Genomic DNA, 15,167 nt, shown 5'->3' with positions numbered 1-15,167 from the left:
GTTCGCAACAAACAACTACACCTCCCAGTCGCAAACCATTTCCACTCCCCCTCCCATTCTCTTGATGACATGTCCATCATGGGCCTCCTGCACTGCCACAATGATGCCACCCGAAGGTTGCAGGAACAGCAACTCATATTCCGCCTGGGAACCCTGCAGCCATATGGTATCAATGTGGACTTCATCAGTTTCAAAATCTCCCCTTCCCCTACTGCATCCCTAAACCAGCCCAGTTCATCCCCTCCCCCCACTGCACCACACAACCAGCCCAGCTCTTCCCCCCCACCCACTGCATCCCAAAACCAGTCCAACCTGTCTCTGCCTCCCTAACCTGTTCTTCCTCTCACCCATCCCTTCCTCCCACCCCAAGCCGCACCCCCAGCTACCTACTAACCTCATCCCACCTCCTTGACCTGTCCGTCTTCCCTGGACTGACCTATCCCCTCCCTACCTCCCCACCTACACTCTCTCCACCTATCTTCTTTACTCTCCATCTTCGGTCCGCCTCCCCCTCTCTCCCTATTTATTCCAGTTCCCTCCCCCCATCCCCCTCTCTGATGAAGGGTCTAGGCCCGAAACGTCAGCTTTTGTGCTCCTGGGATGCTGCTTGGCCTGCTGTGTTCATCCAGCCTCACATTTTATTAGCTTGGATTGGTAAATCTCTTGTATATGTTATATCATTGACCTCACTCTTGCTGATGTTACCTCTGGTGGGGGCTCAGATTGGGCTGCAATACAGCTTTCTCTTCATTTCCTGACCTGAGCTGTTGCACTTGTTCCTCATTGACTGTCTTTCTCTCCTTTCTCATGCGGCCGATGTTCAGCCTAGTGACTTAAGGAAACACCGTCGGAAGGTAATGACAATGGGTGCGACATGTTTATTGGTGTTTTCCCCTTGTGATTTATTTGCTGTTTATTTTCCGTACTCCTCTCCTGATTATTTGTCATGTGAAACAATCCTGTGGAAAGTGGCAACCATTTACTGGCACCCTCACTGAAATGACCATATTTCATGTTTGAGCTTAAGAGAATGCAAGATACTTGGGCGTGAGTGCCCTATCCTGTCTTCACCTGGCACTGTCCATTCCAGTGGTCAATGGCTAGCAATGGACTTTGTGGTTCAAAACCAACATTCCAATTTCCCTCAGCCTGGGAACCTGGCAGGCTATTGCAGTGCCCTAAAGCCACCCAGTCTGATTTTAATTAACACTGGTTAGGCCAGGGGCTTTGAAGATCCCTATGACTCAGTCCTGTATTTATGTTAACTTGATGCTAGACCAAGTCTTGTTTATTTCTATCTCTCTGTTCTCTTTGTTATTGTCCTTTTCCACTACTGTCCTCCACTTGGAAGGGTGCAATAATTTGTTATTCTTTATGAAATGTCTTCTGACAAACCAGTGTCAGTAGCAATCTGTATCAAACCACTGGGACACTCAAGAGAACAATAATCAGATACATCATTTTAAAGTTGATGGGAAGAAAGAATTGCCAATCTGTGGCAATGTACTTCTGTTTCAGATGTAGCCATTTCCCAATCATGCTCCGTTTTTCTTTGGTATTTGTAGATTGGTATCAAGTTGGCAAGAGCAATCACTGGACGCAGTCACTAAGAACCAGTGATTAGTCAATGGATCAGGTAGTGGTCATGAAAGAAAAGGCCAAGGATTGGTTCATGTCATCAGTCATTATGTCCTTGGATTTCACCGTCTTGGATAAATGAGGGTGCTGAGCTGCCTTCAGTAATGAGGACATTACAGTCCACATTCCTGCTATTCCTCACTCCCTGTCTCACCACTCAGAGTCCTTTTTGTGAGATCTAAAATAGTACAAATAGAGAATTGTTTCTCCGATTCCTTATTTTATTTTGCCCTTATCAACTAATAAAACCAACACCTGGTGACCTAACCTTTTCCTTGAGACTTGCAGGAGACAAATGAATCTGAAGGGAATCCACTCAATTTTTATTCCCATTGTTCCTGTTGTTGAAATGAATTAGCTTTAATAGTGGAATCTTGCAATTTAATCTTGATTTAATAGAATGTTATGTTTTGAACAAGTTCAATTAATTGAAAATTCTTCCACTAGAAACGCATCCTTAGCTGTGACTTCAATGACCTCGATATCTCAATATTACAGTTAACCATTAATTCAATTCAAAATATGAATGATCTTATAAAAAAGTAGTTACTTTTAGAAATAATTTCCTATTCCAGTTGAAAGCACTGTGAATGGCAGTAGGCATTCTGAAATAGATTTGATTTACAAATGTGGTAGATGTGAGCTATGCACTGGTGTGAGCATTCACTTGATTGTTTAAAGTTTGTGGGTGTCATGGTAACAATTAGCACCTACTTGATAAGGAGTGAAACACAAAAAGATATAACTGAATTTGTTTTTCTGTCTTAGCCCACAGTGCATTTCCAGAATTTCTGCTTTCAACCTTAAATGTCCAGAATTTTTTTTTCTCTGTGTGTACATTGTAGTTTGCAACGAATACAATTTGATTCTTTTTCTCAAGATTCTCCACTATGGTTAAAAAGTGTCAAAGCTCAGCTCATGGTTTCACTGTCTTGGCCAATAATATGTTCTTATGAAGTTAATTTACCATTCTTGTTAATTCTGTCCCTCATGTCCTAAATTAGATTGTTGGTTATTGTGCTGTGGCCTGTGATGTTAATTGTACTTCAACCAGGGAATAATTCTTCACGTCTGAACCTTGATTTTGAATGTTGGGAAAGCTATTCAACTACTCCAGCCTTTGCAGATATGTCAGTGTTGTGCTTATGCAGGTCATACCATACAAGAATAGGCTCTTATATAAGATGTAGGTGTAAACTGACATCAGATGTCCTGGAGTGATTGTAATGGGATACTTGGTTGATCTTGTATTTATCTTGTAGCATGGAGCCACTTCCTCAAAGTCAGCAAGTCAACACAGACTGGCAAGCCGTCCTGGACTTTACTGGGTCTGAATGGACCAGCTGCCCATTGTTTAAGCTTGCTGGCCGCAAGGGCAAGAAATAAAAATGTGAAGAAATGTCACTGTTTCATTGACTACCTTTACAGCTGGGGATTGGTTTAGCTCAGTTGGCTGATTGTAATGCAGATTGACACAACAGCATGGATTCAATACCTGCACCAGCTGAGACTACAATGAAGGATTCTCCTTCTCAACTTTCTCCCTTTGCCTGACGTGTGGTGACTGTCTTGTTAAACCATCACCAGTTGTCTCTCTAATGAGAGAGTAAGACCAGGGCGACTTTACCTGTAGCTTTTACTGTACAATGACCACTGTGTGACAACACTTTGGATGATCTAGACTTTGGGAGAATCAACAATACCAAATTGAACCAATGGCAAAGTGTCTGTACAGTTTCCCTGAATTCAGTCTTCTTTCCCAGCTCTCTGCTGAAGCTAAATTGGGCAGCATGTAATTTCGTATCACAAAGTTTTAGTACCATTCACTCCAAAGTGAAATGATTCTCAAAAGTGTCATTACTTCCAAGCTTCTCCCATCTTTCCTTACTGTCTCACAACTCCATTGGCACAAACTCCATTTCAACAGTCCCCAGCCTATTTTATGTTCCACATTTAGTTGGTTTGCTACTGCTGCAATCTCAACCAATCCCTGTTCCCCAATTCTTCAAATTCCAATTTCAGAAGTCTCAACCTTTGGTTACAAATTTACCCTCGCCTCTCCTGACCCTGTCCCTACTATGAATAGTATTTTGTGCTATTTTGCACTCCAGCCCCAAGCATCCCATCTGTTTCTTTCAACCATTGCATTACGTCAACCTTACTCTTTGTAATTCCCTCTCTAAGTCATTCCAGTTCAGCAGTCTCCTCCTCAAATTTACAAGGCTGTAGCCCAAACAATGCTTTTAAGCAACACTTCTGAGTCATCTACCATTATCAGGAATCTTGTGATGTTGTCCAAATTACATCCGCTTTATAGATACATGCTGTAACCTGTGCATCTCCACTGTTACTCTAGTATTAAGGCAATCTATATTGTACATAGAAAGAAAATAACATAGGACTGTTTGTGTTGAAAGTGCTGCCACTTACCAGTTACGTTCCTGTTTTTGGTCAATTAGACTGTGCTGTCAGGACAGCAATTCTGTCACCACGCTCAGTTCACCTTTCATTTTGTGATTTAGTCTTCAGTAGCAAGGGATGACAACCGTGAAGATAAAACCACAATAAGGTGTGAAACATCCCCTCCTTCTTCACCGAGGACCATGAGGCTGGAAAAGCTTGCACACACGCTCCAATCGACCAGCCAAGAAGAAGGTCGAGGGTAAGGAGACTTAGGTATTTTTACATTGCATTTCAAGTTTTGTTTAGAAAACAGCACAATCTCCGAAGCAAGAACATTTTAAGATGCAGAGATGTCCTAGAGATGCAGCATGTCTCGCTGATTTCTCTCAAATTGAATTAGGGTATCAGCCAAGTAGAGAAAGCACAGTCCTAATGCATATTTTGCCCCATGTGACACTTATCCAGGTAATCTGTGCCCAGGTTAAGCAAAGACTTGCATTTATATAGCACCCCTATTGGACATGTCAAAGCACTTTACAACCAAAAATACTTTTGATGTGCAGCTCCAATACAGGAAAGAGAGCAATATGCACACTACAAAGTCCAAACATTAATGTGATAATGAGCAGTTAATGTGCTGATTTTGGGGGAATAATCTGGGAAGAATGCCAGGTAACTCCCCAGCCATTCCTCGAAGCAATGCAATAAGATATTTTACAAACACCTCAACTGAATGACACTCACCTCTGACAATGCAGCACTTCCTTTGTACTCCATTGTAGTGTCAGTCTTGACTTTTGGTCTCAACCCATGAACTGGGACATGAGGTAGAGACAAGAATGCTACCAACTGAGTCTGGACAGGTCAAGGAGGCAGGGATGAGAAGGAGGGTTGGTGTTGGGATGAGGCTGGGGATGGGGAGATTTTGAATCCCCACCCCTGCCTCTTCCCATCACCAACTCTCTCATCTCTTCCTCCTCATCCTGGCACAACCTGCCCAACTCCTCTCCCACCTATCCGCCCTTCCCACCTCACTGACCAATCCTCACGACTCCCTGTCTGCACTCATCTATCACCATCCCACCTACCTTCCCCACCCCCACCCCTCCTTTCTCTATTTATTTCAGAGCTCTCTTCCCCCTCTCACCATTTTTGATGAAGGGTCCCGACCCAAAACATCAGCTTTCCTGTTCCTCTGATTCTGCCTGGCCTGCTGTGTTCCTCCAACTTCACACTGTTTTATCTCTAACTCCAGCATTGGCAGTTCTTACTATCACAGACCTCAACTTGTTACTTCAACGTGTAAGACAGAAGCCCCCTCATTGCAGTGAGCTAATTTTCCCCATTCACTTTAATATTGGCTTGGTTCCATATCTCTTTATACATCTCCAACATTATTTCATCAAGCTTAGTTTTAAAGGCTGAGAGTTTCATGATGATCCCCAGATGGACTAACTCTAATTTCAATATAATTTGTTCTAGAGTCCCCACCAAATGCAATAGTTTCACTCTATCCTTATTATTGAATTGTTTAACCATTTTAAATACCTCAATTTTAAAACCGCTTAATCTTTCTAGCTCAAGCTAGCCTATACAAGCAGTCATTTAATTTAGCTCTGATATCGTTTTTATGATTCTGCATTGTTCTCCAGTGCTAATTACATTCTTCCTGAGGTGCTGTGTTGTTTCAGACTAACTTAGAACATGAACTGCAGCTGGCACCTGCTATATTAACTTGTCTCAAATTTTTAAGAATTTTTAAAGTATTTCCTGTTTTAGCATTAGCCTGCATTAAGATAAGGTGAAGAGCAACATAAAGTTAAACAACACTTGATGGCAAACGTTTTGAAACAGAATCTATGAAAAGTAGGAGCAATTTATCAGTTATTGCTTCTTCTGATTAGAGGCTTCCTTTCAGAGTGTAATGTGTCCTCTTGTGATGATTTTTGTTTTTCATTGCTCTTGTGGCGGTTGCTGTTCAGTGCATTAACAGCCGAGGAGTTCGCTAGCAATCCCAGCAGCAACAACAGCAGCCAGGACTCACTGCATAAAGCCTCAAAGAAGAAGGGCATTAAATCATCTATAGGGCGCCTGTTTGGGAAGAAAGAGAAGGCACAACTTAGCCAGCTTGGAAAGGAAATGGCTTCAGTTCACGGTATGTCCAACTGGTTTTCAAAAAGTGAATTAAACCTCCATTGATTTATTTTTCTACGTATAATTGAGGCATCTGAATGAAATCAGTTCTGTTAGTCAAATGGGCATTCCTATAGCACCGGCAGGTATTCCTATTCTGACTGGAAGCACACATGTGATATTAGGCTCCTCAAGCAGTCAAACCTGATGAAACCTGTGGCCACCCGGATAAAGTACAGTGGACTAAGGTTTTGGAGTAGCTTAGTGGAATGGTATATTAATAAATAGACACATGGCTGAGAATGGAAAAAGTGAAAGAAAATTTAATGTCTTTTCATAACACAACAGGAAGTGCTGGAGAAACTTAGAATTCTGACAAAGGTAAAGTGAGAGACCCAAAGAAGAGTCAAATTAGACTTGAAACATTAACACCGTTTCACTCTGCACAGATTGTTGCCAGAACTGTCGTGTTTCCCCAACACATCCTGCTATTATTTCTGATCTCCAGCATCTGCAGTATTATGCTTTTAGTTTAGTGTCCACCAATATTGGACCTTAATTATCTTTGTCAAGCTGGCCTGCAAAAATAAAATAGGAGGTGGGTGGGTGCTCGTACTTTAACTCCTGTTAGGAGCAATTAGGGGTTAGAAGCCCCAAGCAATAAGCTCTAATTAATAAAGGAAATTGAGCAAAACTCAGAATGGAAGTAACAGATGACTTGTATCCAAGTCACCTTTACTGACTCCACAGTGAATTGAATTACTTTTACCTGTGAACAGAATTGCCCAGCAACCTATTTTTGGGGTTTTTCCCCCCTCACTCCTCTCATAGTTTTACAGCACTGTTAATTTATTTTGTTTATTTTTTGCTTTGGACCTTGGGTAAATGTTACAAAAACGCTCAAAATTAGCAAAGTGATTTAAGGGGTTGACAATAATGAACTCATTTTGCATGTACAACTTGCCCATTGATGCTCAGTTGGATTTCACCAGGACCCCTCAGTACTTGGCCGCAGTACAGCCTTGGACAGACATGAGTAAAAGGGCTGAAAGTCTTTTGATACCAAGGCAGCATTCAATAGAGTGTGTCATCAATGTGAAGGAGCCCCCAGCAAAACCAAACTCATGGGAAACAGGGAGCAGTGTCTCCGTGGGGTTGAGCCAGGAAGGGAGTGAGTGAGGACCCTCTCCACTGGAGGGGATCATGGTCAGCAAATAGGAACATGCTTGTGGTCGTTGGAGGTCAATTATCTCCAACCTGGAAAATCGCTACGCAAATCACTTTCTTCCTCAGGACCGTATCCGAGGCCCAAACTTCTTAAGCTACTTCATTAATGACCTCTCCTCCAATTATAAAGTCAGAAGTGGGATGTTTGCTGATAACTGCACAACGTTCAGCACCATTTGCAGCTGCACAGGTACTGAAGCAGACAGTGATCATAGGTAACAAGACTTGAACAATATTAAATTAACATTCACGCAATGACTATCCAAAAAGCGAGAATCTAACCACACCAACATTGATGTTCAATGGGATAACATGGTGCAGAGCTGGATGAACACAGCAGGCCAAGCAGCATCAGATGAGCAGGAAGCTTGACGTTTTGGGCCTAGACCCTTCTTCAGAAATGGGGAAGGGGAAGGGGTTTCTGAAATAAATATGGAGAGAGGGGGAGGCGGATAGAAGATGGATAGAGAAGATAGGTGGAGAGGAGACAAACAGGCCAAAGAGATCGGGATGGAGCCAGTAAAGGTGGCCGTAGGTGGGGAGGTAGGGAGGAGATGGAGATAGTAAGAACTGCAGATGCTGGAGAATCTGAGATAACAAGGAGTAGAGGTGGATGAACACAGCAGGCCAAGCAGCATCAGAGGAGCAAGAAGGCTGATGTTTCGGGCTCAGAACCTTCTTCAAAAACCAGATCATCCCCAATGACTACAGTTAACATTCAGGCCTTCCCAATTTGGTCCCAACCGTGATAATGTCTGCATTCAGAACATTGAGATCCTTCAGAAGCATTTCTCCCTGCGATTCCTGAAACAATTTCTGAAGAAGGGTCTAGGCCCGAAACGTCAGCCTTCCTGCTCCTCTGATGCTGCTTGGCTTGCTGTGTTAGGGAGGCAGGGATGAGCTGCGCTGGTTTTGGGATGCGGTAGGGGGAGGGGAGATTTTGAAGCTTGTGAAGTCCACGTTGATACCATTAGGCTGCAGGGTTCCCAACTCCTCCTCCTACTCTCAGATGACATGTCCATCCTGGGCCTCCTGCAGTGCCACAATGATGCTACCCGAAGGTTGCAGGAACAGCAACTCATATTCCGCTTGGGAACCCTGCAGCCAAACAGTAACAATGTGGACTTCACAAGCTTCAAAATCTCCCCTCCCCTTACCACATCTCAAAACCAGCCCAGCTCATCCCTTCCTTCCACCTCAAGCCCCAGCCCCATCTCCTACCTACTTACCTCATCCTGCCCCCTTGGCCTGTCTGTCCTCCCTGGACTGACCTATCTCCTCCCTACCTCCCGACCTACACGCATCTTTACTGGCTCCATCACCATGTCTTTAACCGGTCTGTCTCCTCTCCGCCCATCTTCTCCTCTATCCAACTTCTATCCACCTCCCCCCTCTCCCTATTTATTTCAGAAAACTCGTCCCCTCCCCCATTTCTGAAGAAGGATCTAGGCCCGAAACGTCAGCTTTCCTGCTCCACTGATGCTGCTTGGCCTGCTGTGTTATCTCAGATTCTCTAGCATCTGCAGTTCCTACTATCTCTGATATTCAATGGCACTGAATCCTACACTAGCAGCATCACCTGGAGAGTTACCATTGACTATAAACTGAACTAGTCTGGTCTTGCTTGTGATGGTTAAAAGTCCAGGTTAGGAAATCTGTGATGAGTAACTGGCCTCCTGTCTCCCTAGTGCATGTTTTTCATCTATAAGGCACAAGTCAGAAGTATAGTGCAATGCTGTTTATTGGATGCATGCAACTGCAATAACACTCAAGTCTGATACCATCCATGTCAAAGCAATCGCTTGATTGGCACCTCATCCAGCACCTTCAACCTCCATTCCCTTCACTACTGATGTGCAGTGGCAGCAGTGTATGCCATCTATATGATGCACTACAGCAACTCACCGTGATTCCTCCAAAAACACCTGCAACCTTCAAAATCTGCACAGGATACCGTCTAGAGGAACTATAGAGCAGATGCATGGGAACACCACCAGCTGCAAGTTCCTCACCAAGTCACATACCATCCTGACTTGGAACTATATTGCTGCCTCTGCAGTGTAGCTGGGTTAAAGTCCTGGAAGTGCCTTCCTAACAGTACGGTGTGTGTCATTATACCCCAAGAACTTCAATGGTTCAAGAACATAGCTAACCACCCCTTTCTCCAGGGCAGTTACAGAGGGGCAATAAATATTGACCTAGCCAATGACACCCACTCGCTTTGAATGAATTCGCTGAAGACTATATTTATAGCAAGTAAATTAGTTTTGCTCATCCTGAAACTAATAGTGAAGTATAGTCAAGGCATCTGTGATTGGGAACAGTGGGCAAGCTGAGCAATTTGATGGAATACTTTATTGGATGGGTGGGTGTAAGGTGTTGTTGGTCTAAATGTTAAAATTTCACAACTGTGACCTTTTACCCTTTCTCGTGTTATGCTGTTCTTGGTCATAGCCTTTGCTTTTCATGGTGTGTGTGACACTTCTGTGTGAGTAGATCTGTTCTCAGCTGCCAGAGAAACAAACTTTGACTTGTATTTGAATGAGGGAAGTGGACGCTAGGCACTATACTTCGTTTGACTCTCCTCTTTTCCATTGCCTTTTGCTTAAAGAAATTCTGAATTTTACTTTTAAGATTTTGTGGTTATAAATATAAGACACTTTCAAAAAATTCTTATTTTTACTTCACTAAAATGAAACGACAGCCGCTAAATTCACTTCCCTTTTAAGAGTGCAGTTCCTTATTCACTGTGTAAACTGTTAACTAGTCTGCCATGGTTTGGAACCTACCCGTTCAGTTTTGTAATTTGGAGCTGTTTAAATGTGCTCCTTCCCTGGGCTACTTGGACAAAATTTCCCCCTCCCTGGAGATAGCGAGGAAGATGGTGGAAAAGGCAGATAATTGAATGAACTGGCCCTAGAGAGATATTTGCCCCTTTCTTGTCTCCTCAGTGGTTAAGTGCTGGCAAGAAGGGCCACTGAGGACCATGTTGATTCATTAGCATTTAAAGCCTGTAAGTGGTCAATTAATGACTAATTACCTGCTGGCCTGGCAGTAAAGAATTATGGCTAGTTTTCCAACCTACCTGTCAAATTGTGACTTTCCTCTATTTACCCCAAAATTTGACCCATTGAGAACCAGCATAGATCCCATGGGTGGCCATTAATAGCCACCTCCCCTCTGTGCACCCTGATCCTCCTCTCCCTAAAACTCCTATCCATGAGGCCTAGAAATAAAAGATTTTTTTTCCACTGTTGATGCCCTGAAAACCAGGCCACCAGTAATGTTCTCCAGAACCCAGAAGCTGATAGATATTGATTGGCTGGCAACGTCTAACAAGATTGGACCTCAATGTTGAGGAATGTGTTTCACGATGACATGATTCACTGATTTGTCAGTGGTTCCCCTGGATGTTTGCATGTGATTTCCCCAAGACATGCAAACATTACTTTTGCCTGTGTTTTATCTCAACGTTTTCTGGTCAGCTTCTGGACCAGCTGATTGGGGTTATTTGTTGAACTCTCATTGGTTAGGGTAGAGCGTCAGTCACCATTAAAACTGCTGGCCCCCACAATTTGGAGGTGGTGCAGTAAATATCTACCTCTATCATGTTTAAGTAGAATTGCCAACATGCAATCTGGCATGTTTACCAAGATGTATTGGTTATTGCAATGAGTTAGTTGTGACAATGACATAACTTGCTAACAGATTGCACGGAGCACTGAATATATGTCTGTACTGTAACAGAGGAACAGGAGGACTCAATTCAATGCTTTGAGTCTCCTTAGTGCCTAAGAACATTAGGAACAGAAAAATAATAGAATTGTATGGCATCTCAAGTCAGCTGTGCCATTCAGTATTCCCATGGCTGATCTTTTCCTTCAGCTCCACCTACCTGCCATTCCTGATATCCTTTCATTTTGTGAGATGTAAAATTATGAGATATGTGCAAGTGTCCACAACCTTTGAGTAGGCAATTTCAAAGATTCACAACCATCTCATGAAGAAATTTCACCACCTCTTCAGCCCGAAATGATCAAACTTCACCATGATACTGTGTATTCTCTAGCAGAAGCTCAGGAAGTCTAGCAGCGCCTGTGGAAAGAAATTAAAGTTAACATTTCGGGTCCAGTTACCCTTCTTCAGAACTCAAATCCTCTAGCCAGGCCCACATATTTCAGTCTATCATCAGAGGACAACCCTTCTTCTCACTCCAGGGATCGATCTAGTGAAAAATTATTATACTGCCTCCAAAGTACATCCTTCTTAGACAAGAGACCAAATCTTTTCACGCTATTTCGGTTGTGATCTTACCAAAGCCCTTTACTAGTGTGGATACATTTCTGTATCCTTGTACTGCATATTTCATTTCAATAAAGGCCAACATGCTACTTGTCTTCCCAATTGTTTGCTGTGCCTGTGTACTAATTTTGTGGTCCTTGTATAAATCTTTCTGGACATCAGTACTTAGACGTTTAATGTCTCTACAACAATATTCTGCTTTCCTGTTCTGTTTCCTACTTGTAGCCTGGTCATATGTCCTTGCAGCCTCTTGTAATCCTAAGAATTTGAATTTCCATCATATAGCTTTATCTGGCAAAAGTCCATCAGTCTCAGTTTTGAAATGTTCAGTTGACCTCAATAAATTTTTGCTCAGAGCACTTTCCAATCCTGTGCCTATCTATGGATAGGGTCAAAGTCTTTTCCCCAGGGTAGGGGAATCCAAAACTGGAATGTATAGGTTTAAAATGAGAGGGGAACGATTTAAAGGGGACATGGGGCAACTTTTTCATGCAGAGTGTGGGGCATGTGTGGAATGAGCTGCCAGAGGAGGTGGTGGAGGGTGGTATAATTACATTTAAAAGGCATCTGCATGGGTATATGAAAAAGAAGGGTTTAGAGGGATATGGAACAAATGCTAGCAAATGGGACTGGATTAATTTAGGATATCAAGTCAGCAGTTGGATCAGAGAGTCTATTTCCTTGCTGTACATCTCTCAAGCTCTGTGACTCGATACCTCTTTTTGCTAAGCTGCTGTGCTGGCAATCTTTCATTGTATTTTTCAGCAATGTAGGAGAGAGAGATCTGTAGTTGTATTCTATTTATGTTGAGTTAACTGATTTCAGCTACAATAGTGATCTGCAGTAAGTATTGGTTTTTGCTTTGCTATGTTAGGGAGCAGAAACTTTTGACTATTATTTGGTATACTCCATTGTAAATTATGCAGGTGTATACATACATACACTAATAAACCATCTTAGAATGGAGTGGTACACCATTAATAATATGTAATAATCACGCTGAGCTTTGATTGCACTTCTACATCAAGAATTAAATTGTGTATTATTTAAACAAGCATTTCGGAATTAAGCTGTTAATTTTACACATGAGTAATCCTACATATTGTTTTCTTTCTGTCTCTCATCATAGGATATGGATACTTTGGTAAGTAGTAACAAGATTAATGATCTGTTTAGTGCATTCATCATTTTCTGTTGTTAACAATTTAAATGATGTGGTCTGCGCTTGAGCTTGAAAGGGAGAGATGTGGATATAATCTGTTAAATGATACCTTTTTAAGATTTTTAGCAAAGATTTATGGAGATGTAATAGGATACTGCAAGAATCTAACATATCTTTTGCTGCTGCTATTAAAACCTTTGTTTTGACAATTAGAATGAGGGTGCTGAGAAGAACTAACGAGACCTAAAGGGGTCAGTTTTACTCAGAAAATTTTCTGGTGACACTTTTTCAGATCATTGGACAAGAACTGTTTAGTTTTTCTTGCTTTGTTTGGACTGTAGGAAAGTTAAGCTTCACTCTTTTGTCGGCCCTCTATTTCTAAGTCTCTCTCTTTCTCTCATTCAATCATTCAGTCACACTCCTACCGCTTTTCACGCTGTCTATTTAAATATTAAGGAAAGCAGCCTTCCTGTTACCACTCCTCACCAAATCTTCTAGGAGAAATGTAAGAAGGCATTGGCCCTTACATATTATCTTCATTTTTCACCTTCATTCAGCATAGTGCACCATTTGGCAGCGATAGAACATGGGCCACGTTGACAGTTGTGAGTGTGAAACACCATCATATCAATGAGGTATAGATACACCAACATCTTCTACCACTGAGTTCTGTTACTTTTGTAGTTTCATTTGTACAGTTGCAGTGAGATCTTTGTTCTCTATTCCATCAGTAGATACAGGATATTTTTTAAATTTTTGGAGTTTGGATTAACAGGAGAATAATATCACTGTTTTTCTCAGTATTCCTGTATTGTTAACTAGGTGGCTTATTGGATACAGAAATGGGCATGCAGGATTCCCTTACTCTGAGCAAACTTGGAACACAAGCAGAGAGGGACCGAAGGTTAAAGAAAAAGTAAGTATTAAGCCATTTTAAAGTGCACAAATCCTTATCATGTGATTGTTTTCAATGTGAATTGAATACAAATCATTTTTTATTCCAACAGAAGTCTCATGAACCTACTCTTGCACAGGTTCTTCCTCCTTTTGATCCACCCTATCAGAAATGTTCTTAATTCTGCCAGTGTGGCCTGGTATGTGGTTTATTAAGTGGCCACGGAGGCAGCTTTGTGAAATAAAAATTGAATAGCTTTTGGTAGATGCTGATGTTCGTGATAGGTGAACAGAATTATATCATCCCTACAATGTAGAAACAAGCCATTCGACCCATTGAATCCACTCTGACACACCAAAAAGGTACCACCCAGACCCACCCTATCCCTGTAACTCTGCATTTCTCATGGCTAATCCACCTAGCCTGCACATCCCTGAGCACTTTGAGCAATAGACCATGATCAATCCACCTAGCCTGCATATCTTTGGACTGTGGGAGGAAACCGGACCACCAGCAAGAAACCCACGCAGACACAGGGAGAATCTCCACACAGACAGACCCTGAGGCTGAAATTAAACCCAGGTCCCTGGCACTGTTAGGCAGCAGTGCTAATCACTGAACCACAATGCTACCCCAAATGTGTTCCATTTCAACCATAAGCATTAGCTCTTTTGCAGTCACCATTTTTCTAGATTTTGAATCGGTGTTGTTTGTCGATACCAACTAGCAGAATCTATGCTGATGTAATCATTTTCTTTACTCCTTCATTCCTTCCTTCATTCATTCATCCAATTCATCCAATTCATCTACTGATAAACAGCTCTGCATAAACAATGTTCAGAATGCATTTGCATTGATGCATTTTTCATCCTGCTTCATGACCTCTAATTGTAGCAGTTTTGTTAAAAAGTATTGATAGCGTGCTGATTGGCAGTTTCTCCGATCAAGTTCAGTGCATCTTGAAAATTAAACCTCTGTCTTATCATACAATACAGAAACAGATAATTTGGTCCAATGCGCCCATGCCAACCAGATTTCCCAAACTAAACCATTCTCATTTGCCTAATTTTTGATTGTGGTTAGTTACAGAATTACCACCTGTCCTCAAAGCCTTTTAACAATTGCTTGAGTTTTGATTCGAGGATATCAGTTTTCAGATTACGGTGTTGATATTTTGCACTATCCTAATCTAAAAAAAAACTTTCTTTTCAAAAGAATGTGCCTTTTCAAGCAAGAGAAGATAATTGAATTGTTTGGCCTAAGTGATAGTGCAAGACTGACAGAATCACACTCCTGAAAACTCCTCAAATGTTAAATCCTGCACTTGCAGTACTAAGCAGGCTGCCAAAACCTGACTCCACGTTGCTTGGATTCTATTTACACACAAAAAACAACTTGAGAGAAGCA

At 42.0% G+C, this 15,167-nt stretch overlaps 1 protein-coding gene across 2 annotated transcripts in view; it reads left to right on the top strand.

The window, feature by feature from the left end:
- ppfia4 (PTPRF interacting protein alpha 4) overlaps nt 1–15,167 on the top strand; it is a 642,255-nt gene that overhangs the window by 583,085 nt on the left and 44,003 nt on the right. The window contains exons 16-20 of one of the 2 annotated variants that reach the window (XM_048553122.2): nt 825–854; nt 4,161–4,300; nt 6,024–6,196; nt 12,833–12,847; nt 13,688–13,781. In XM_048553122.2, the coding sequence (XP_048409079.1) occupies nt 825–854; nt 4,161–4,300; nt 6,024–6,196; nt 12,833–12,847; nt 13,688–13,781 (452 nt within the window). The remainder of the gene's footprint in view (nt 1–824; nt 855–4,160; nt 4,301–6,023; nt 6,197–12,832; nt 12,848–13,687; nt 13,782–15,167) is intronic. The other variant, XM_059653442.1, reaches the window with a different exon arrangement.

The sequence above is a fragment of the Stegostoma tigrinum genome, chromosome 21 (genome assembly GCF_030684315.1).
Source record: "Stegostoma tigrinum isolate sSteTig4 chromosome 21, sSteTig4.hap1, whole genome shotgun sequence".
NCBI lineage: Eukaryota > Metazoa > Chordata > Chondrichthyes > Orectolobiformes > Stegostomatidae > Stegostoma > Stegostoma tigrinum.
Note: the sequence above shows the minus strand (reverse complement) of the source record. Positions and strands in the feature narration are given on the sequence as shown.